General features: G+C 57.4%; 2 protein-coding genes across 3 annotated transcripts; one reads left to right on the forward strand and one right to left on the reverse strand.

Annotated features, from left to right (window-relative positions):
• Positions 1 to 929: 929 nt before the first annotated feature.
• HOMER3 (homer scaffold protein 3) lies at positions 930 to 12,653 on the forward strand. Of its 2 annotated transcripts, none has more exons than XM_030820370.1 (10): positions 930 to 1,131; positions 3,137 to 3,217; positions 3,302 to 3,458; positions 3,702 to 3,833; positions 7,144 to 7,251; positions 8,476 to 8,597; positions 9,389 to 9,545; positions 9,896 to 10,012; positions 10,110 to 10,196; positions 12,228 to 12,653. In XM_030820370.1, exons 2-10 carry the CDS (start codon positions 3,204 to 3,206, stop codon positions 12,417 to 12,419), a joined length of 1,086 nt encoding a protein of 361 aa, XP_030676230.1. In that variant the 5' UTR covers positions 930 to 1,131; positions 3,137 to 3,203; the 3' UTR covers positions 12,420 to 12,653. The 2 variants fall into 2 exon arrangements, with proteins under 2 accessions (XP_030676230.1, XP_030676231.1); XM_030820371.1 differs by lacking the exon at positions 930 to 1,131 and adding an exon at positions 1,156 to 1,863.
• A 574-nt stretch (positions 12,654 to 13,227) lies between these two features.
• On the reverse strand, positions 13,228 to 22,166 carry DDX49 (DEAD-box helicase 49). The gene is made up of 13 exons (XM_003275837.2): positions 22,003 to 22,166; positions 21,158 to 21,281; positions 20,118 to 20,203; positions 19,902 to 20,023; positions 19,353 to 19,540; positions 19,122 to 19,262; positions 17,558 to 17,633; positions 17,166 to 17,242; positions 16,885 to 16,982; positions 15,490 to 15,564; positions 14,004 to 14,092; positions 13,822 to 13,893; positions 13,228 to 13,730 (listed from the first exon to the last, which is right to left on the reverse strand). The coding sequence occupies exons 1-13, from the start codon at positions 22,115 to 22,117 to the stop codon at positions 13,542 to 13,544; spliced, it is 1,452 nt and encodes a 483-aa protein (XP_003275885.1). The 5' UTR covers positions 22,118 to 22,166; the 3' UTR covers positions 13,228 to 13,541.
• Positions 22,167 to 22,246: the final 80 nt, after the last annotated feature.

A 22,246-nucleotide genomic window follows, 5' to 3' on the forward strand; every position in this document is an offset into this window, starting at 1 on the left:
AGGGGGCGGCACCAGGATTGACAAGTGGGACACGTGGGCTCGGGGCTGGGGAGGTGGATCCTAGTTCTACTCCGGAAGGACGCTCTCCTGGCAAGTGTGGGAAGGGGGCGCTCCCTGTGACCAGAGGTGACAAACTCACGCCAGTGGAGGCTGAGGGGATACAGCCATGCATTGGAGACATTCCCTCAGCCTTTGGATTTTGGAACCCTCAAACAACACCAGAGATAACCTTAATCCAACCATTGTGGGCATTTTTACCATCGTCTTGGGAGGGACAGAGGTGGACAGACGTAACCCTGCTTAGGGATGGCGCAGGCAGGAGAACAGAGGCTTCTCTTTGTCTTGCTTCCCCTTCCCTCCCGAAGTTGATCTCTTCCATTTCCTGGCAACACCCGTTGAGCACTTACTGTATGCAGACCCTGAGACCCACTGCCCCCTCCCCAACCTCACTGGGCCACCCATGTCAGCCCGGGAGGGACCTGACCTCCCTCACAGGCCCAAAGTTATGACCTCAGGTAGTGGGGACAGAGGCAGCTGTCCCCTGAGAAGGTCACAGGAGGGTGAGGTCACATCGCTGTCCGTGCAGCTCTCTCCATCTGCTTCCTATCTCTCCGCCTGTCTCCCCCGTGTCTCTGTTTCTGGGTCTCTTTCTCATCCCAGATGTCCCTCTCCGTCTGTCTTTCTTCCCCACCCTCTGCTCCCAACCCAGGCCCCCTCCAACACCCCCAGTCCCCCTCCACCGCCCCTAGCCCCCTCCCCCAATCCTCCGTCCCTTCCCCAGTCCCGGCCCCCGCCCCTCCCCCTTATCCCCTCACCCCTACCCCTTCCCGTGCAAAAAGCCGGCAGGGGGCGCAGCGGGGCGGCCTTGGCGGCCCGGGGAGGCGGGGAGGCGGGGAGGCGGGGAGGCGGGGCGGGCGGCGGCCGCGTCGGGACCGGCCGCGATGGGACCGGAGGCGGCGCGGGCGGCGGCGGCGGCGGCGCAGACAAAGGCGCGGGCGGCGCGGAGGGCGGCGCGGAGGGCGCGGGCCCGGGAGCCAGGGAGCGAGCGGGGCGCCCGGCAGCGCGGAGTCAGCGCCGCGGGGGCCGCACCCGACTCGCGCCTGGACAGTCGCGGGGCGCCGACCTGGCAGGGTGAGCCCGGCCGGCCGAGCCTGCGCCGGGAGCGCGGGGGCCTCGAAGTCCCAGGGCCAAGGGGAGGGCGTGGGGGTTCCCCAGAAGTTCCGGACCCCGGGACTGGGAGCGGCGCGAGGGGTCCCCAAGTTCCAGGGCTGGAGGGAGCGCGGGGGTCCCGAAGTTCTGGATTCAGGGTCGGAGAGGGGACTGTGCGGGAGGCTCCCAAAGTTCTGGACCCGGCGTTGGAAGAGGCTGCGAAGAGGTCCCCAAAGCTGCGGACCTGGGCTGGGGTACTGGCGTGGGAGGGGTCCGGACGTCCCGGACCCAGGGACTGGAGGGGTGGCAGGGGGTCCTCGAAGTTTAGGAGTCTAGGACAACGCGGGGGACCGGGGTCCCGGACCCGGTTAGAGGAGGAGGCACGGAGGGTGTCCCCGGAGTTACCGTCCTGGGGTTGGAGGAGGCAGAAGAGGTGTCCCCGAAGTTCTGGACCCAGAAACGGGGCGTCGCGAGAATCTCGGAAGTTCCAGGGTCAGAGCGCGCGTCCCGGAGTTGGGGCGTGCACTGGGTGTCCTCCTGCCTCGGGTGGGGATGGGATCCTGAATTAATATTAACCCCTCCGTCCCCCGCACTGGGGTGCATGGGATGGGGCCTCATCCACCGGCCAGATTGGGGATCCCGGGCACCGGGCGGTGTCGGACCCCCCCTCCGGGAGCCCCGTGGCCGGCGGCATCCGAGGCGCATGACTAGTTGGTGAGTAACTTTCCCCAAACGCTGCAAGTCGCAGCAGGAGCTGCCAGACCGGAAGGGCCTGGGTTCCGGGGACCCCTGTGTTCCCAAACTCCCACCCGGCGCAGGACCCGCCCCCGTCCAGGCCAGAGCTGCAGCCCCACCCCCACTCAGGGGCTCCGGTTTCAGACCCTGTGACCAGGACAGCAGCTGCCCAGGACAGGATGGGGGGGGCATCCCTACTTTGACCACAGAGGCCGTTGGGCTGGGGCCTCCCCTCCCCCACCTGTCTTCCCCCTCCTCCAAACTCCTCCTTGGTCCCCTGCACATTCGGGGTTGCTGAATGGCCCAATGGGGAGGTTGGGGAGCCCTGGTCTCCCAATGTGGATTCTGCCCTGCCCCCCATGGTGGGCATTGGGATTGGCTGTTTGTCTACATCTTGTCTTTTTAACTTGGCTGGGGGCTCCCTGGGGATTTGGACTCTGGACTTCAAGGTGTGCCTCTGCCCTAGGGTGGGAGCTTCTGGGGGTAGGGTCCCTCTGCAGGGTGTAGTGGGGAACTGGTCTCCTGGTACTACACACCTCTCAACGCCCCATTTTTTGATGGAGAGCCCTGCTCTGGCCAGTCATGGGTGAATGTGGTGGAAAGAACTCAGCAGAGATTTGGCCTCCACAGCTCAGCCCAGGTTGGAGGGGACTTCACGGGGGGTACAATAACCAGGACAGTGAGAAATTTACATCTGGATGTCAGTGGCCACCAGGCTCCTCTCAGAGGGCCATCTCCTGTACAGGGTGTTGTGGGGGCTTCCCCTAGACAAAGAAAGATGGGGTCCGCTTGCTCTGAGTTATCTATAATAATTATCTTGCCTTTTTGTTCCTTTTTATAATTTCTTTCTTTTTTTGAGACAGGGTCTCGCTCTCTTGTCTAGGCTGGAGTGCAATGACGTGACCATAGCTCACTGCACTGCAGCCTTGACCTCCTGGGCTCAAGCGATCCTCCCACCTCAGCCTCCCGAGTAGCTGGGACCACAGGCACATGCCACCACACCCGGCTAATTGTTTAAATTTTTGGTAGAGATGGGGTCTCGCCATGTTGCTCAGGATGGTCTCAAACTCCTGGGCTCAAAGGATCCTCCTGACTCAGCCTCCCAAAGCACCAGGTGTAATTTGGGCCTCTCCTGCCTTTTTGATTGAAAGTTCCATGACAGGCACACCTGGTGATGGGTCCTGAGATGGAACCTGCTTGGCCTCCCTCAGCCTGGCCTGAGGGACACTCATAGTCCCTCCTCTCTCCCTAGGGGCCAAACCAGTGCTCCTGCCACCTCTCTGGCTGCCCCCTAGAGCCTGCCCATCCCAGCCTGACCAATGTCCACAGCCAGGTGAGCTCCCACCTCCCCCAAGCCTGGCCCTGAGCTTTCTAAGGGGGGTGCCTGGCCCCCACCGAACACCCTCTCCCCACGCAGGGAGCAGCCAATCTTCAGCACACGGGCGCACGTGTTCCAAATCGACCCAGCCACCAAGCGAAACTGGATCCCGGCGGGCAAGCACGCACTCACTGTCTCCTATTTCTACGATGCCACCCGCAATGTCTACCGCATCATCAGCATCGGGGGTGCCAAGGTCCGGGTGGGGTCTGGGTGGGGCAGAGGCACCAGGAGTCCTGGTGACAACCCTGGGTCTGGTGGCTGGCTTGCTGTGTGCCCAAGGGATGGGAAACCCTGAGTCTTCCCAGGCCCTAGTCTCTATCTCCTGAAATGGTTCAGAGTAAAGACCTTCAGGACCCTAATACAAGGTGATACCTGGGGGATTTCATGTTTATTAGTATCTGTCCCATCGACCTTGAACTTTGTTCCCTGACCCTAGGCCATCATCAACAGCACTGTCACTCCCAACATGACCTTCACCAAAACTTCCCAGAAGTTCGGGCAGTGGGCGGACAGTCGCGCCAACACAGTCTACGGCCTGGGCTTTGCCTCTGAACAGCATCTGACACAGGTGGGCCGGGTGAGGGGGAAAGTGGAGGGAACGGATGAGACTGGGCTCAAGTCTTCTCCTGGGCTCACTCTGGGATCTTGGGCAGGTCCTCTATCTTCCCATCTGTAGGATGGGATTGTAGGATGAGATGAGACTGAAGCCCTTTTGAGCTTCCCTGGTTTGATTCCTAGTTCATTTTTGTTTGTTTTTTGAGATGGGCTGGAGTGATCTTGGCTTACTGCAACCTCCACCTCCCAGGTTCAAGCGATTCTCCTGCCTCAGCCTCTCCCGAGTAGCTGGGACTACAGGCGCCCGCCACCACGCCCGGCTAATTTTTTGTATTTTTAGCAGAGAAGGGGTTTCACCGTGGTCTTGATCTGCTGACCTCGTGATCCGCCCACCTTGGCCTCCCAAAGTGCTGGGATTACAAGCATGAGCCACCGCGTCCGGCCTCGCCCAGCTAATTTTTACATTTTTAGTAGAGATGGGATTTTGTTGGCCAGGCTGGTCTTGAACTCCTGACTTCAGATGATCCACCTGCCTCAGCCTCCCAAAGTGCTGGGATTACAGGCATGAGCTAGCACACCAGGCTTTCTTTGTTTTCTTCTAGAAGCTTTAGAATTTACCTTTTTTTTTTCCCCTCCCTCCCTCCCTTCTTTTTTTTTTTTTTTTTTTTTTTTTAACAAGATCTTGCTCTGTTGTCCAGGCTGGAGTGAAGCAGTGCAATCAGGCTCACTGCAGCCTCGAACTCCTGGGCACAAGGGATCCTCCCACCTCAGCCTCCTGACTAGCTGAGACTATAGGCACACGCCACAATGCCTAGCTAATATCTTTATTCTTATTTTTATTTTTTGTAGAGACAGGATCTCACTATGTTGTCCAGGCTGTTCTTGACTCCTGGCCTCAAGCGAGCCTCTCACTTTGGCCTCCCAAAGTGCTGGGATTACAGGCTTGAGCCACTGCACCCAGACAATTTACCTTTCTTTTTTTTTTTTTTTTTTTGAGACAGAGTCTCACTCTGTCGCCCAGGCTGTAGTGCAGTGGCGCGATCTTGGCTCACTGCAAGCTCTGCCTCCCAGGTTCACACCGTTCTCCTGCCTCAGCCTCCCGAGTAACCGGGACTACAGGTACCCGCCACCACGCCCGGCTAATTTTTTGTGTGTTTTTAGTAGAGACGGGGTTTCACCATGTTAGCGAGGATGGTCTCGATCTCCTGACCTCGTGATCCACCCACCTCTGCCTCCCAAAGTGCTGGGATTACAGGCGTGAGTCACTGCGCCCGGCCCCGACAATTTACCTTTCTAATTTAGGTCTTTTTTTTTTGGAGACAGAGTCTAACTCTGTTGCCAGGCTGGAGTGCAGTGGCCTGATCTCGGCTCACTGCAACCTCTTCCCTCCAGGTTCAAGCAATTCTCCTGCCTCAGCTTCCCAAGTAGTTGGGATTACAGACACACCACACCTGGCTAATTTTTGTTTTTTTAATTTTTGTATTCTTAGAAGAGACAGGGTTTCACTATGTTGGCCAGGCTGATCTCAAACTCCTGACTTCAGGTTATCCGCCTGCCTCGGGCTCCCAAAGTGCTGGGATTACAGGTGTGAGCCACTATGCCCGGCCTAAAAAATCATTTATTTATTTATTTATTTATTTATTTATTTTTGAGACAGAGTTTCGCTCTTGTCCCTCAGGCTGGAGTGCAATGGCACGATCTCGGCTCACTGCAACTTCTGCCTCCCTGGTTTAAGTGATTCTCCTTCCTCAGCCTCCCAAGTAGCTGGGATTACAGTCATGCGCCACCATGCCCGGCTGATTTTGTATTTTTAGTAGAAATGGGGTTTCACCATGTTGTCAGGCTCGTCTTGAACTCCTGACCTCAAGATCCGCCTGCCTCAGCCTCCCAAAGTGCTGGGATTACAAGCGTGAGCCACCACACATGGCCTTATTTATTTTGAGACAGAGTTTTACTCTGTCACCCAGGCTGGAGTGCAATGGCACAATCTCGGCTCACTGCAACCTCCACCTCCTGGGCTCAAGCAATTCTCCTGCCTCAGCCTCCCAAGCACTAGGATTACAGGCGCCCACCACCATGCCCGGCTAATTTTTGTGTTTTTGGTAGAGATGGGGTTTCGCCATGTTGGCCAGGCTGGTTTCGAACTCCTGATCTGAAATGATCCGCCTGCCTCAGTCTCCCAAAGTGCTGGGATTACAGGTGTGAGCCACCGCACCCGGCCTAAAAAATTATTTTTAAACTAAGGAAATTTATTTTAAAACCGGGGTGGTGGGTTTATCCTAACTGGAAAACTGGTATTGATTTGTCATAAATAGGTGGTAAATGTAAACATGTAAACATTTAATACAACAAAAACAAGAATGAGATGATTACTTTCTCATTGACTTCTGATGTCTCTCAGAGCCTGAGACCTAATCTCTTTGTTATAAAGGAATAATAACAGGTGTTAAAGACAGATTAGCACCCACCTGAAGCTCTCTTTGTTGAAATAGCCCTAATAAAGATTAAAAGGGACCCGTGTTGGCTCATACCTGTCATTCTCACACTTTGGGAGGCTGAGGTGGGTGGGTTTGAGGAGTTTGAGACCAGCATGGCCAATATGATGAAACCCCATCTGTACTACATACAAAAATTAGCTGGGCATGGTGGCGCGGGCCTGTAGTCCCAGCTACTAGGGAGGTTGAGGCAGAAGAATCGCTTGAACCTGGGAGGCAGAGGTTGCAGTGAGCTGAGCTGGTGCCACTGCACTCCAGCCTGGGTGACAGAGCGAGATTCCATCTCAAAAAAAAAAAAAAGGCTGGGTGCTGTGCCTGTAATCCCAGCACTTTGGGAGGCTGAGGCAGGCGAATCACTTCAAGCCGGGAATTTAAGATCAGCCTGGCCAACATGGTGAAACCCCATCTCTACTAAAAGTATGAAAATTAGCCAGGCATGATGGCACACACCTGTAGTCCCAGCTCCTTGGTGGAGGGGTAAGGTGGAAGGGTCACTTGAGCCAGGGAGGTCAAGGCTGCAGTGAGCCAAGATCATGCCACTGCACTGCAGCCTGGGTGACAAAGTGAGACCCTTTCCTAAAAGGAGGAAATGGGAATTCCTTTCCCTTTCTCAATGTGGCCCAATGTATTTAAATGCCACCTCTGTGATCTGATGCCACCTGCCCACCCACCGTGGTACATCATTTTTCAAACTTTCTCTTCTTCTTCCAAGGTGTGTGATAAGGGGATGGGTACAGTTCAAAAGTGACGGGGCTGTCACTGGGTGATGGGGACCTGTTTGGGAGGATGGGCTGGGGTTTTACTGTCTTTTCCTCCCCACTCCCTTAGTTTGCTGAGAAGTTCCAGGAAGTGAAGGAAGCAGCCAGGCTGGCCAGGGAGAAATCTCAGGATGGCGGGGAGCTCACCAGTCCAGCCCTGGGGCTCGCCTCCCACCAGGTCAGCGCTCCCTACTCCCCTATGCCTGCCTGGGAACCTGTGAGTCAGCCAGGCGCTCAACTGATATTGGGGGACCTTGATATTGGGAGACCGGGGCACTCTGCTGGTCCTCAAGACCCAATGCTTCCAGATGACCTAAAGTTAGACCCACGGCAGGGACCATGGAGAAGCGGTGTGGAGCGTGTCATAGAGGATCTGGACCTTGCCTGGGGCCGGTGGGGTGCACCCAGGAGGTCCCAGTAGCAAAACCAGCTCAGATGGCAAGATGGAAGACTAGAAATTGAAATGGCTAAGTGTGGCTGGGCGCGGTGGCTCACGCCTGTAATCCCAGCAATTTGGGGGGCTGAGGTGGGAGGATCACTTGAGGCCAGGAGTTCGAGACCAGCCTGGCCAACATGGTGATACCCCGCCTCTACTAAAAAATACAAAAATTAGCCAGGCGTGGTAGCATGCGCCTGTAGTCCCAGCTACTTGGGAGGCTGAGTCAGGAGAATCGCTTGAACCCAGAAGGTGGAGGTTGCAGTGAGCCAAGATCGTGCCACTGCACTCCAGCCTGGGTGACAGTGTGTGACTCTGTCTCAAAGAAAAAAAGAAAGAAAGAAATGGCTAAGTGTGCGGCAGAACAACAAACTGTCCCTGCGTATTTTCCCACATTAATTTATTCAGCATTATGTATTGAGCACCTGCTGTGTACCAGGCCCAGGGCTGTGGACAGGAGTTGCAGAGATGAAAAAAAGCATGAGCCTCCAGATGCTGCCTCCGCTGGGCTGCCGCGGCGTTGGCCTCTCGCAGGGCACCCGCCAGTGGGTTCATGAGCAGTGGGGTTGCTCATGAAACACGAATTCGGCCTGGGCAGGGCTTCCTGCTGAAATCCTAAACGGCCGCAGGGAAGGGAACAGCAGGGAGCTGTCCGATTGTCCCCCTCCCCTACCTTACAGGTTCCAAGTATCTTGGTTTAGACTAACCTGCATCAGACTTGCTCCTGGGGGTGGTGAAAGCCCAGGAAGGCAAGGTTGAGGGCATGGGCATGGAACTCCCAGCCTAGGGGCCATAGGGAGCCATGGAGGGTGGGTGAGGTGGGGAGGGACACACTTGGATCCTGTGCTGTGAAGGACCTGCTTAGGGTGCATAGGTCAATTGGACCCCCGATGTGACGACCCCAGTCACATCAGCCTTGATCCCAGCTGATGTGGGGTCGTGACCTACTCTTTTACCCGTGCATAGGTGCCCCCGAGCCCTCTCGTCAGTGCCAACGGCCCGGGCGAAGAAAAACTGTTCCGCAGCCAGAGCGCTGATGCTCCCGGCCCCACAGAGCGCGAGCGGCTAAAGAAAATGCTGTCTGAGGGGTGAGGGGCAGGACTTGGGGGCGTGGCAGGGGCGGGGGTAGGGGTGGGGGACGAGGAGGCGGTTCTCGGAAGCCAAGGGAGTGCCACGGATGGCGGGATCTAACTGTGGACCCAAGACTGGGGAAGGGGACGAGGATCTGAATGCTGCCCCACCCAGAGCCGACCCCGCCCCTACCCTGCGTTGGTCACGCCCCTCCGTTTTGACCCCACCCCTGTCTCTTCTCGCTGCTAACCTCGCCCCGTCGATGCCTCTCTGGGCTTAGGATAACCACCCTGACCACGCCCCCATCGGCTGACTCTCCCCAACCTCCCATCCCTCCCTCAACATTCCCACAGTGTCACTGGGCGTACTCCACGTGCCCCTTTCTTTGACTCGGTCCCCGACAAGACCCCGCTTCTGCGGGACTGCCCCATCCCCAAGCTCAGCGTTCAGTGTCGCCACGTCCCCAGCCCTGCGTGGCCCTGACTCGGTGCCCTAGCCCAGAGCCACCCCTCCTCTGGCCCCGCCCCCTAGCCCATCATCGCCCGTGACTCCGCCTCAGCCCAGCACCACCCGCCCTGGCCCCGCCCCCTAGCCGATCATTGCCGCTGACTCCGCCCCCAGCCCAGTGCCACTCCACCCTGGCCCCGCCCCCAGTCCAACTTCCTGCCCGACTCCGCACCCTCGCCAGCCTTCGCCCTGACCTAAGCCCAGAGCTAACCCACCCCCGGCCCCGCCCCCTAGCCCAGCATCGCCCCGACTCCGCCCCCCAGCCCCGTGTCACCCACTGCCGACCCTCGTGTCCCTGCAGCTCCGTGGGCGAGGTACAGTGGGAGGCCGAGTTTTTCGCGCTGCAGGACAGCAACAACAAGCTGGCTGGCGCCCTGCGAGAGGCCAACGCCGCCGCAGCCCAGTGGAGGCAGCAGCTGGAGGCTCAGCGTGCAGAGGCCGAGCGGCTGCGGCAGCGGGTGAGGGCACTCCTCCCTCCGAGAGACCCCCACCTGGCCCGGGCAACTGTGGAGCCCGCGCCTCCGCAGTTCCCATCTGCCCTGGGTTCATGGACTGGCTGTGTGACCTCAGCAGGTCACTGACCCAGCCTCAGTTTCTTGCTCTGTAAAATGGGTTTGAGACAATGCCAACCTCAGAGGGTGATCAGACCCTAAAGTCCAAGCTGTGCAGAGGGGGGTGGTGGCACTAACCAAGGGAATTGGGTGCTCGGTCCTGGGCGTGGCCAGACAGGAGGCAGATTCCGTGGAGGTTGGGCGAGCAAGGGAGAGTGCAGGCGGGGGCGTCAGGGGCTGCTATTCCTGTCCCACAGGTGGCTGAGCTGGAGGCTCAGGCAGCTTCAGAGGTGACCCCCGCCAGCGAGAAGGAGGGGCCGGGCCAGGGCCAGTCACTGGAACAGCTGGAAGCTCTGGTGCAAACCAAGGACCAGGTGAGTGCCAAGTGTGGTTCCCAGGCCTCGCCTTCCTTCACCTCCCGCGGGAAAGCCAGGACCCCCGCAACAGACCCTGGGAACTCTTCTCCTCTAGGAGATTCAGACCCTGAAGAGTCAGACTGGGGGGCCCCGTGAGGCCCCGGAGGCTGCCGAGCGCGAGGAGACTCAGCAGAAGGTGCAGGTGTGTGTGGGCACCAGGAGGCGGGGTGACGGTGGGTGACAGTCACCTCAACAGACAGGACGATATCTACCTAAGACGATAAAGTATTGGGAGGCCCAGTCCCGTGGAAGGCCTGATGCCCAGCAGGTGCCATGTGAACAGTGGCTATTGGTACAGTTTCATATCCATCTATGGGTTCAACAAGCAGTGCTTGAGTCCCTGATGCATTCCCGTGCCAGACCCCGTCAATTCCTCCTGTTCTCAGCCTGAGATCACAGAGCCTGCATTGGAACCAGGTCTGGCTTGGCTTGGCTTTTTTTTTTTTAATTCTTCAAGATGGAGTCTCGCTCTGTCGCCCAGGCAGGAGTGCAATGGCACGATCTCAGCTCACTGCAACCTCCACCTCCCGGGTTCAAGCGATTCTCCTGCCTCAGCCTCCTGAGTAGCTGGGATTACAGGCGCCCGCCACTACACCCAGCTAATTTTTTGTATTTTTAGTAGAGACAGGGTTTTACCATGTTGGCCAGGCTGGTCTCGAACTCCTGACCTCATGATTTGCCCGCCTCAGCCTCCCAAAGTGCTGGGATTACAGGCATGCGCCACCGCACCCGAGCATTTTTTGTGTTTTTTGGTAGAGATAGGGTTTCATCATGTTGGCCAGGCTGGTCTCGAACTCCTGACCTCGAGCAATCTGCCCTCGGCCTCCCAAAGTGCTGGGATTACAGGCGTGAGTCACCGCGCCCAGCCTTGGCTTGGCTTTTGCTAAAGGCTTTATCTGAGAAATGTTCAGGGGGCACTTTTTTTTTTTTGAGACGGAGTCTCGCTCTGTCACCCAGGCTGGAGTGCAGTGGTGCAATCTCGGCTCACTGCAAGCTCCGCCTCCTAGGTTCACTCCATTCTCCTGCCTCAGCCTCTCAAGTAGCTGGGACTACAGGTGCCCGCCACCATGCCCCAGTGATTTTTTGTATTTTTTAGTAGAGACGGAGTTTCACCATGTTAGCCAGGATAGTCTCGATCTCCTGACCTCGTGATCCGCCTGCCTCGGCCTCCCAAAGTGCTGGGATTACAGGTATAAGCCATCACACCCAGCAATTTTTTTTTTTTGAGATGGAGTCTCACTCTGTCACCCAGGCTGGAGTGCAGTGGCCCGATCTCAGCTCACTGCAAGCTCTGCCTTCTGGGCTCAAGTGATTCTCCTGCCTCAGCCTCCAGAGTAGCTGGGACTACAGGTGTGCACCACCATGCCCAGCTAATTTTTGTATTTTTAGTAGAGAGGGGGTTTTACCATGTTGGCCAAGCTGGTCTCGAACTCCTGACCTCAGGGGATCCACCTACCTCTGCCTCCCAAAGTTCTGGGATTACAGGTGTGAGCCACCACGCCCAGCTCAGGGGCACTTCTTGTGAGCCCAATAAGTTGAGATGTTAAAGGACCTGCTTCCCTTACACCTGTATTCCTAGCTACTTGGGAGGCTGGGGTGGGAGGGTTGCTTGAGCCCAGGAGTTGGAGGCTGCAGTGAGCTAGGATGGTGCCACTGCACTCCAGCTTGGGCAACAGAGAAAATTCCTATTTTTTAGAAATGAGGGAGCTGGGCGCGGTGGCTCACGCTTGTAATCCCAGTACTTTGGGAGGCTGAGGCGGGTGGATCACCTGAGGTTGGGGAGTTCGAGACCAGCCTGACCAACATGGAGAAACCCCCGTCTCTACTAAAAATAGAAAAAATTAGCTGGGCATGGTGGTGCATGCCTGTAATCCCAGCTACTCGGGAGGCTGAGGCAGGAGAATTGCTTGAACCTGGGAGGCGGAGGTTGCAGTGAGCCAAGATCGTGCCATTGCCTTCCAGTCTGGGCAACAAGAGCGAAACTCCATCTCAAAAAAAAAGAAATGAGGGCAGAAGCTAGGCCCCTGTGGGGTGTGCATTTTATTCCTGGTGTGATGGGCGCCCTAGGGTGGCTCTGGGCAGAAGAGGACATGAAGGTGGTCAGACTCTGGACACCTCGGGCAGGACTGTGGATTTGTTGGGGCCCCCAACCCTACCCACCCTTTCCTGGCAGGACCTGGAGACCCGCAATGCAGAGCTGGAGCACCAGCTGCGGGCGACGGAACGCAGCCTGGAGGAGGCACGGGCAGAGCGGGAGCGGGCGCGGGCTGAGGTGGGCCGGGCGGCGCAGCTGCTGGACGTCAGGCTGTTTGAGCTGAGTGAGCTGCGTGAGGGCCTGGCCCGCCTGGCTGAGGCTGCGCCCTGAGCTGGGGCTGGTTTTCTATGAATGATTCCGGCCTGGGATGTGGGCCAGGCTGCAGGCGGCATAGTTGGGTCCACTCGTCCTGGAAAGGGACTGGGGGTCCCAACTTAGCCCTGGGTGGGCCGGGCCGAGCTGGGATGGGCCCCAGCCAGCTCTGGCTGTTGGCAGCTTGGGGGCTGTTTTTGAGCTTCTCATTGTGTAGAATTTCTAGATCCCCAGATTACATTTCTAAGCGTGGCTGTGTGTGTGGTATGTGGGTATCTGGGCACCTAACATGTCGCCGGCCCCTTTCCCTGCCTCTTTTTGGGTGCCCCCGCATCCAGGTGGCAGTTATAAGCCACTTGCAGATGAGGGGTGAGGCTTGGAGTCCGAGGGGGGTGCCCAGGCCACACAGCCAGGAACCTGGCTCTGGTATCTCTCTGCCTGTCCCCTTGGACTTAGCCCACGTCATCTGGCCAAGTTTGGACTTTCATGACCTCTTCACTCTGGCCACAACCCCCAGATGTGGCCAGGTGGGTGGCCAGGGAAGCTCATAGCTGCGCCCATTCGGCACAGGACTGACCTCACCGAAGCCTCACAGCCGCCTCTGGAGGGCAGGGCAGTTGCTATGCCCATTCTCCGCGTGAGGAAACTGGAAGCCCAGAGAAGGAGCTTCAGGACCCAAAATCCCATGGCCGTTCGAGCAGGTGGTTTGTCTGCAAAACTTTGGGCCTGCCTGGTGGAAACGGACGTGGTGTTCTGGGCAGACACCTGAGAAACACCAGCGGCTGCACCCCACCTCTCCTGTCCCCCTGCTCTTCAAAAGTCAGACTGAGGAAGTCAAAAGACCCATTTATTGGGCACCTCCTGTATGCGGCACCCCTGGGGGGTGACCTTGGGTTGGGGTCACAACCTCCCGGTCATGTTCTTTCTTCCCCTGCAGCCTGAATCTTGGCCAAGGCTCAGGAAAGGGGCCAGCCAGTGGTTTCGGGGCAGAGGAGCGGGGCCCGCACAACATGAGCGCCCATGGGTTCCGCTGTGGGGCACTGGGTAGGCCCCCGGGAAGGGCCGCTGCCCCCAAGGAAGGTTCCTCCAACCCTCAGCTCCATGGAAGAGTCCAGGACTCAGCAGATGGCCATGTGGGGCTCAGGCCGGGCCCTGGGAGGGGACTGGGCCTGAGTGGGACCCAGGTGGGGTCCTGGGTGGACGCCCCTTGTGGCCAGCCTTGCCAGCCTTCTGTCGCTTCAGCGTCTCCTCCACCTTCTCCTTGAAGCGCCGGTTCTTCTGCTTGATCTTGGCCAGCTCGGCCTTGCGCTTGGCCTCCAGGTCAGGGTCCTGGCACAGGGAGGACCAGGGGACAGCTGAGCTGGCGGCCCCACCCAGGGAAACTGGCCACCCACCCCCTACCTGCGGGCTCGGCCCTCACCTTCCCCTCCAGGATCAGCTGCTTCCGTTTGTTGATCTCCTTCTTTTCATCAAAGTGGGCCGCTTCCAGTTTCTGGTGGAGGGAAGTGGGATAAGGAGATGCTGGTCACGGGGGCCCCACCTGGAAGGGAGCACCCCCGGCCCTGGAGAGCACTTTAGTCCTCGCCCGCCTCTGACACTCACGATCTCACACTCCCTTCGCACCACGTTGACCTGTGTGAGGATCTGTAGCACCTTGGCCTCTTCCACGGAGAATTCTTCTAGCTTCTTCTCTGTAGGGATGGCAAAGCCGGGGGTGGAGGTGGGGAGGAGACGTGACATGGAAAGGGAGTTCAGCCAAGTAGTGAGTTCCCCATGCTTTGGGCTATGCAAGGCCATCTGGGGTCATATCAGGTAAGGACCAGGTGGGCAAGATCAGGGATTTCTGAGGTAAGGAAGGTATGGACCGCTATCTTTCAGAGTCTCACGGTCACCCAAGCTGGAGTGCAGTGGCACTATCTTGGCTCACTGCAACATCCGCCTCCCGGGTTCAAGTAATTCTCGTGCCTCAGCCTCCCCCCCACATTTTTTTTTTTTCAGTATTAGCAGCATTATGAGTTTAACCATGAATATTAATTTCTTGCAAACAGTGTCCTTTAAAGTCCAGATATTTTTTTCCTTTTTTTTGAAGACAGGGTCTTACTCTGTTGCCCACACTGGAGTGCGGTGGCTCAATCAGGTCTCTGTAGCCTCCGCTCAAGCCATCTTCCAACCTCAGCCTCTTGAGTAGTTGGAAGTACGGGCGTGTGCTGCTAGTTTCTGTATTTTTTGGAGAGGCAGGGTTTCTCCACGTTGCCCAGGCTGATCTCAAACTCCTGGGCTCAAGTGATCCACCCACCTCAGCCTCCCAAAGTGCTGGGATTACAGGTGTGAGCCACCGTGCCCGGCCTTAAAGTCCAGATGTTTGTTTCTTTTTTTTTTTTTTTTTTTTTTTTTGAGACAGTCTCACTGTCACCCAGGCTGGAGCGCAATGGCGCGATCTTGGCTCACTGCAACCTTTGCCTCCTGGGTTCAAGCAATTCTCATGCCTCACCCTCCCAACTAGCTGTGATTACAGGCGTGTGCCACCACACCTGGCTAATTTTTGTATTTTTAGTAGAGACGGGGTTTCACCATGTTGCCCAGGTTGGTCTTGAACTCCTGGGCTCAAGTGATCTGCCCACCTTGGCCTCTCAAAGTGCTAGGATTACAGGTGTGAGCCACTGTGCCTGGCCAAGTCCAGATGTTTCTAAATTTCAGGACAGTCTATGTAGTGATCAGAGATACCTTAGGAAGTGTCTCTGTCTTGGCTGCATATGAAACCACTCCTAGGGGTTTTTAACGGGCCCAGGCCCTGTCAATGGGGCCTCTGACATCTCAGGGACCTTCCATACACCTCAGTCTGAGAAACCCAAGTCCCCTCCTGACTGATATGGCTTTCAGCTGCTGGTGGCAACTATGGGGAGTTTGTTTCAATAAACGGGCAAAAGAACTTCTTTTGGGGGCGCCTAGGGAAGGAAGCCCCAGCCTAAATCTGCTCACAGGAGCAGGCCGGCTGGTGTCTCACAGGGGAAAATGGGTCTCACCCCGAGGTGCCCACCTCTGCCCACCCCACCCCTCCTTCTCCACCCCCCCCCACCACCCCACTCACTGATCTGCTCCTCAATGGCGTGCACCAGGTGGATGTCGTACTGTGTCACCAGCGTGATGGCCTGACCCTGCCGCCCTGTGGGGATGTGCCAGTTATCTGCTATGTGCTGGGGGTCAGGACATGGGGCAAATAAGGGTAGATCCTGACAGCTACACAGCTCAGGGGTCCTCCTGGAGATGCTGAACAAGGGCTTAGGCTTGGGAAGGACCAGCCCAGAGTGTCTGGGCTTGACACCAAGCAGGACCACTGTGTGGAGGACGGGTCGCTGGGGAGAGGCAGGTCTTCCAGTCTAGCCTTACACAGCAGTTAGTTACTGCCCGACTTCCCTTTTTGGCTTGGCTGCCAGGGAACCCAGTCTAAGTAATGCCAGCCGTTAGCCCTGATGGGCCTCAGCCCAAGATTTCTGCTTGCTGTTTCTGTGACGGTGACTAGGGCCAAAACTGCACTGATGGCGAACAAGGTCCGTGACCCTCATGGCAGCACCACATGGACATCACCATTCTCATTATCCGCCATGTGAGGTGTGGGGAGTGGAAGTAACCTGCCCAGCACCACAGGGTCAGGATAGAAGGTCCAGGCCCCGTCTGACCCCAGCAACCACATCTTTCCTGGCTCCAGAATTGAGAGCATCTCATGGGCACCGTGCCCCTCCCTGACGAGGCAGCAGCAAGTAGTCAGGGCTGGGGCTGTGTGTGCACCCTCCCAGGGGGCAGCCCCACACTGCTCAGTTCATCAGCTGGCTTGGGTGAAGGCAGCACCTCACTTGCGTTTGCTTTATTTTATATTTTTATTTTATTTACTTATTTTAGTTATTATTTTTTGAGACAGAGTCTTACACTGTCGCCCAGGCTGGAGTGCAATTGTGCGATCTCTGCTCATTGCAACCTCCGCTTCCCAGGTTCAAGCAATTCTCCTGCCTCAGCCTCCCGAGTAGCTGGGATTACAGGCACCCTCCACCATGCCTGGCTAATTTTTTTGTATTTTTAGTAAGACAGTGTTTCAGTATGTTGGCCAGGCTGGTCTCGAACTCCTGACCTCATGATCCACCCACCACGGCCTCCCAAAGTGCTGAGATTACAGGCGTGAGCCACCACACCTGGCCTATTTTATTGTATTTTTTTGAGACAGAGTTTTGCTCTTTTTGCCCAGGCCGGGGTGCAATGGTGCAATCTCGGCTTGCTGCAACCTCCCGGGTTCAAGTGATCTTCCTGCCTCAGCCTTCCGAGTAGCTGGGATTCACCTTTGCTTTAGAAAGGACAACTCCCCAACTTGCAAACATGGCCCCGAGTAGCTCTCATCTGTGGGCTGCACCCTACCCACGTCCTACCACCTGACTTTGCTGGGCAGGCTGGAGGGACAGAGGCCCAAGGCTCGGCCTCCCCCTCTACTGCTCACCTGCACGGGCCGTCCGGCCGACTCGGTGGATGTAGATCTTAGGGAGCCCGGGGGTGTTGTGGTTGATGACCACCTGTACCGTAGGGATGTCCAGGCCCCTGGAGGCAGAGGTGACTGGTCAGCTCCCCTGTCCATGTGGGGAAACCGAGGCTAGGACTCACCCAGGGTCACTCAGCAGGGAGGCTGGGGGCTGCCTGACACGCCTGAGGCCAGCCTTCTCATCTGTGGGGCCTTGTAGTGAAAGAGGGAGTGCCCTTGGCAGGGGACTGGGGGCTGCTCACCGGGAGGCCACGTCTGTTGCGATCAGGATCCGGTAGATGCTGGACTTGAACTTGGCTAGGGCGGCAAAGCGTTCTTTCTGCACAGGGTTGGGAAGAAAATTGGGAATGCATGAAGGCAGGGTTTTCTGTGTGAGGCCTGGGGACAGGGCGGAGAGGCCGGGACAGTCCCCAGCCATCCACTGAGGAAGGTAACCATGAGAAGTCAGACTGGGACAAAAGAATGACGGCTAAAAGAGATATGGTTAGGGAGGGCCTCTCGAGCTGCGATATTTTGGGACCAGAAGAGACCAGGCAGCAGGAAGAAGGCGCCCGGCAGAAGGAAGGATCGGGGCCAATGTCTGAGGCTGGGAGGTGTCCCAGGGTGAGGCTGGCGGGCCCCGGGGTCGCCTCACCTGCTTCATCATGGAGTGCAGAGCCACAGTGGGGAAGCTGAATTTGCGCAGCATCATGCACAGAATCTGGCAGGTCCTGGCGGGAAGGATGTGCCTGTCAACCCCTCCAGCTGTCAGGTTCTGGGAAGGTGTTCCTGCCCCCACCCGCCCCTGAGACACCTAGCACAGTGGCCTCATGCAGCTTAGAAAAGAGAGGCAGCAGGCCAGGCACGGTGGCTCACGCCTGTAATCCCAGCACTTTGGGAGACTGAGGCGGGTGGATCACTTGAGGCCAGGAGTTCAAGACCAGCCTGCCCAACATGGCAAAACCCTGTCTGTACTAAAAATACAAAAATTAGCCGGGCATGATGGCGTATGACTGTAGCCCCAGCTACTCAGGAAGCTGAGGCAGGAGAATTGTTTGAACCCAGGAGGCAGAGATTGCAGTGAGCCAAGATTGCGCCACCATACTCCAGCCTGGGGGACAGCATGAGACTCTCAAAAAAAAAAAAAAGAAGAAGAGGCAGGATGAGGGTTGGCAGAGGTCTTGCCTGCCTGGTGTCCTCTCTGCTGATCCTTCCCCAGAGCTGGAACTGACAAGAGTTGGCCCTGGGACTGCAGGGCTGGAAGGCTGGAAACTGACTTGCTAGGGGCGGTCACTGTTACCAAGAAGGCCAAGAAGGAGCCAGCAGAGGAAAACAGAGGAGAAAGAGGGGCACAGGGAGAAAGGATGGGGACCATCACATAAGCTGCTGGATCCTGCTGTGCCTGACAGCCACCCTACAGCCAAACTTTTCTCTCTTTTTCCCTGAGACAGTCTCGCTCTGTCCCCCAGGATGGAGTGCAGTGGCGCGATCTCGGCTCACTGTAACCTCCACCTACTGGGTTCAAGTGATTCTCCCACCTCACCTTCCCCAGTAGCTGGGACTACAGGTGCTCGCCACCATGCCTGGCTAATTTTTGTATTTTTAGTCGAGATGAGGTTTCACCACGTTGGGCAGGCTGGTCTCGAACTCCTGACCTCAGGTGATCCGCCTACCTCGGCCTCCCAAAGTGCTGGGATTACAGGTGTGAGCCACTGCGCCCAGTCCCAACTTTTCTCTTCTGGGAGGTAACGCGTTTAAAGCGCCTTGATTTCTGCCCTTCTATCCTGGCTCATGCTGGAAGAGCCTCCAGCTTCTCAATGACCTTCCCAAACAGCTCAATGAAGATGTGAACTGCCCTCCCCAGGGGTCTCTGTCTGCGGAGACACACACCAGGCCTGTTAGTTGTCACAACTTCCTCTGAGATGGGACTAGAGTCCCAGGAAAGCTCAGTGACACCCCCAGAACACAGTGAATGGGCTGCTCAAACAGCTGCTTGCAGGGGTTTCCTGGCCCTTCCATCAAGGGCTGGGCTGAGGAACCCCAAAGGCCAGCTGCACCTTCAGATTGAGGGACCTTGGCTCCTTGAGGGAAGCCCCCATGACCTCCAGGCTGAGCAGAGGCTGGGGAGTGCTGAGACTGGCTGTGTGTCCCAGACCAAAGACGTCGGGCCACCTCCTCCTTTGAAGGGCGGTGGGAGGGGAGAGGCGGGCCCCGCTCACTTGCATGTGTTGGTGAAGATGATAATGGACCAGTCCTCGTGCTCATCCTGGAAGCACTGGATCAGGTGGACCAGGTAGGCATCCTTGACCTTCTCAGGCACCAGCAGGTAGCGCTGGTCCAGCTGCTCCACGGTGCTCACCCTGGGGATGGACAGGTAGACCGCCACGCCTCAGTGTCCCTGTCTGTAGGATGGGGCTGCCCTCCCCATGCTGTCTGGGCTGTGGACTCACGGGGCCTGTGCCTCCCAGAAGAAGGGCTGGTTGGTGGCTAGGCCCTGCAGCTCCCGGAGTGTGTCGGTCAGCGTGGCGCTGAACAGCAGCGTCTGCCTGCGGGCCGGCACGGCCGCCAGGATGGCCTCCAGGTCCACGGTGAAGTCAGTGCAGCCCTGTTCCAGCAGCCGGTCTGCCTCATCCATCACCTGCCATGCCAGTGGGGGCAGGGGTGAGGGTGCTGTACATGGCCCCGGGTCTTGGCCACCCCTAAAACAGGCCTCTTTGAGAGGCGTGGACGTGGACCCTAGGCCCTGGAGTACCCTCCTTCCAAGGGAGGCCTGCCCCACACCCAAGTCTCAGCAAGGCCCTACCCTCAAATAACATTGCTAGGACTGGGCCCCCTCTTGTTGGTCCTTGAACGGTCCTTGTCACTGTTCCTAGCATTTTACTGGACAGTCTAAGGGACATACATCTCCTAAATGGATGAGATGGTGCCCCAGGCTCTGATGCTGGGCTTGGAGGCTCCGAGCACAGCTCCTGAGGTCTGCAGGGGCGGGGCGAACTCACCAGGAAGCGGATCTTCTTTATACTGAAAGTGTTGGAACTGCGCAGGTGATCTGCCAGGCGCCCCGGCGTGGCGATGACCACGTGCGGTTTCCGAGAGAGCTCCAGAGCCTGGGCCACCATGTCTGGGGGACAGAGCGTGAGAGGCAGGGCTGGGAGGGTGGTCCAAAGCTGCTAGGGTCCCATGCTGGGGCCTCCCCCGCCTCCCAGCTCCCATACCCATGCCACCGACGATGATGCAGTCTTTCAGCCCTAGAGGCTTCCCCAGGACCCGGAACTGCTCTGCGATCTGGTAGGCCAGCTCCCTGTGGGTGTGAAGGGGCCAGGCTGGGTTAGGTAGTGGTTCTGGACCTGCCCCCCATTCCCCTCTCCATCCCCAGGGTTCCTGCCTGAGCCCCCAAGCTCCTGACTTGCCCGGTCCTGTTCACAAAGGCTCTGATGCCGAAGCCTTGGAGGCCGTTGTGGCCCCTGCCCCCTCGCCAGGCTCAGCCTGGAACATCCCTCCTTCACCAGCCCAACCCAAGCTGGCCTCAGCATCTCTTCCTATCCCAAACCTGTGCCTTCCCCCAGTTCGCCTCTCAGCAATGGCCTCACCACCAGCCAGTTGCCCCAGCCAGAGGGTCTCAAGCATCAGCCTCCTTTCTGCCCCCAACAAACTCTGTCCTGGCCTCTCCCTGGCCCACCTTTCCTGCTCACACACCCCCAGAATCAATTCTAACTCTCCACCTGCATTCAAGGCCTTTCTCAAACTGGCTCCAATATGCCCAGGCCCCAGTACCCTTTCTGCTGCCTGCCTCTTTCTTTCTTTCTTTTTTGTTTTGAGACGGAGTTTTGCTCTTGTTGCCCAGGCTGGAGTGCAATGGCGCGATCTTGGCTCACCGCAACCTCCGCCTCCTGGGTTCAAGCGATTCTCCTGCCTCAGCCTCCCGAGTAGCTAGGATTACAAGCATGAGTTACCATGCCCAGCTAATTTTTTGTATTTTTAGTAGAGACGGGGTTTCTCCATGTTGGTCAGGCTGGTCTCGAACTCCTGGCCTCAAGTGATCCGCTCACCTGGAGCTCCCAAAGTGCTGGGATTACAGGTGCGAGCCACTGCACCCAGGCCATCTTGTTTAATTCTGCAGGACCCCTAAGAAGTGGGTAGCAAGATTTTCATCCTCATCTCACACGTGGGAAAAGGGCGCTCAGAGAGGGAAAGGGGCTTGCCCAAGACAGCACAGCTGCTTAACCCATACCCAGAAGGCCTGCTGGGGGCTCACCTGGTGGGTGTCAGGACAAGGCAGAAGATGCCATAGGGATCCTCAGACAGCTTCTGCAAGATGGGAAGGACAAACGCTGCTGTCTTCCCACTGCCTGTCTTGGCACAGCCCAAGCAGTCTCGACCTGGGTTGGGGACAAAGCAGCATCAACACCCTCCATGTGTGGACAGCTGGGTTTCAGAGACCTGCCCAGGACACACAGCCAGTGAGTGGCAGGCTGGACTGGAACTTATATCCATTTGACCCGAGATGCCCACAGCTTCCCACCACCTCATTCTGACTCCGTCCAGGAGCAAGTGAACTTGGGGAACCCAGAATTCCCTTCCCTCATATGCATCTTGTGCTCCCTGTTGACCCCTTCATTTGTTTATTTAATCCTTGACTTGTCACATCTTAGGCTTCCTGTGGGCCTCTCTTTAATGGCCAAACTGGGTTGGGCTAGAGGAGCAGAGAGAAGACCTGCTCCTAGAGGAGCAATCACAGGACCAAGGAGTCCTGGATCTACCAGCAATTTTGACAGCCTCAACTTCTATTTGTAAAATAAAGATATCAGTACCAGGTCTGCAGGATTTTGCGATACTATCAATTAGTCATTCATCAAACCCTCCCTGTGCTGAGACTATGAAAATTTCAGAGATTACATCTCTTGCGTACGGACACAAAGCGAGTCAGTCATGCAACCTAAATGCCAACACTGTCCAGTCGTCCTCCGGAACCCCAGATCTCCTGTAACGCCCAAGGTTGCCCCTCGCCTCGTGGGACCGGAATGAGCAAAGGCTGCGAGAAGGGAAAGAAGTCGAGAGGAGCGGAGACGCCTCTTGGGGAAGGCCCCGGGCCATACTCACCCTCCAGGATGGCGGGGATGCAGCCGAGCTGCACGGGCGTGGGCTGCTTCAAACCCAGCTGCCGACATTGTTCCACGAGCCACGATGACAGCCCGAGCTCCGCAAAACCTGCCATCCTTGTGGCCAGCCGTGTAGGGGCCCGTGTGATCCGCGCTTCCGGCGCGCGCCGATGGCGTCACGAGAAAAATCTTCCTGTTTATTGGATCTGCCTCCTGCGTGGTCCCACCCTCTCCAGCTCATTCCC

Source organism: Nomascus leucogenys, chromosome 10, assembly GCF_006542625.1.
Source record: "Nomascus leucogenys isolate Asia chromosome 10, Asia_NLE_v1, whole genome shotgun sequence".
Classification (NCBI taxonomy): Eukaryota; Metazoa; Chordata; class Mammalia; order Primates; family Hylobatidae; genus Nomascus; species Nomascus leucogenys.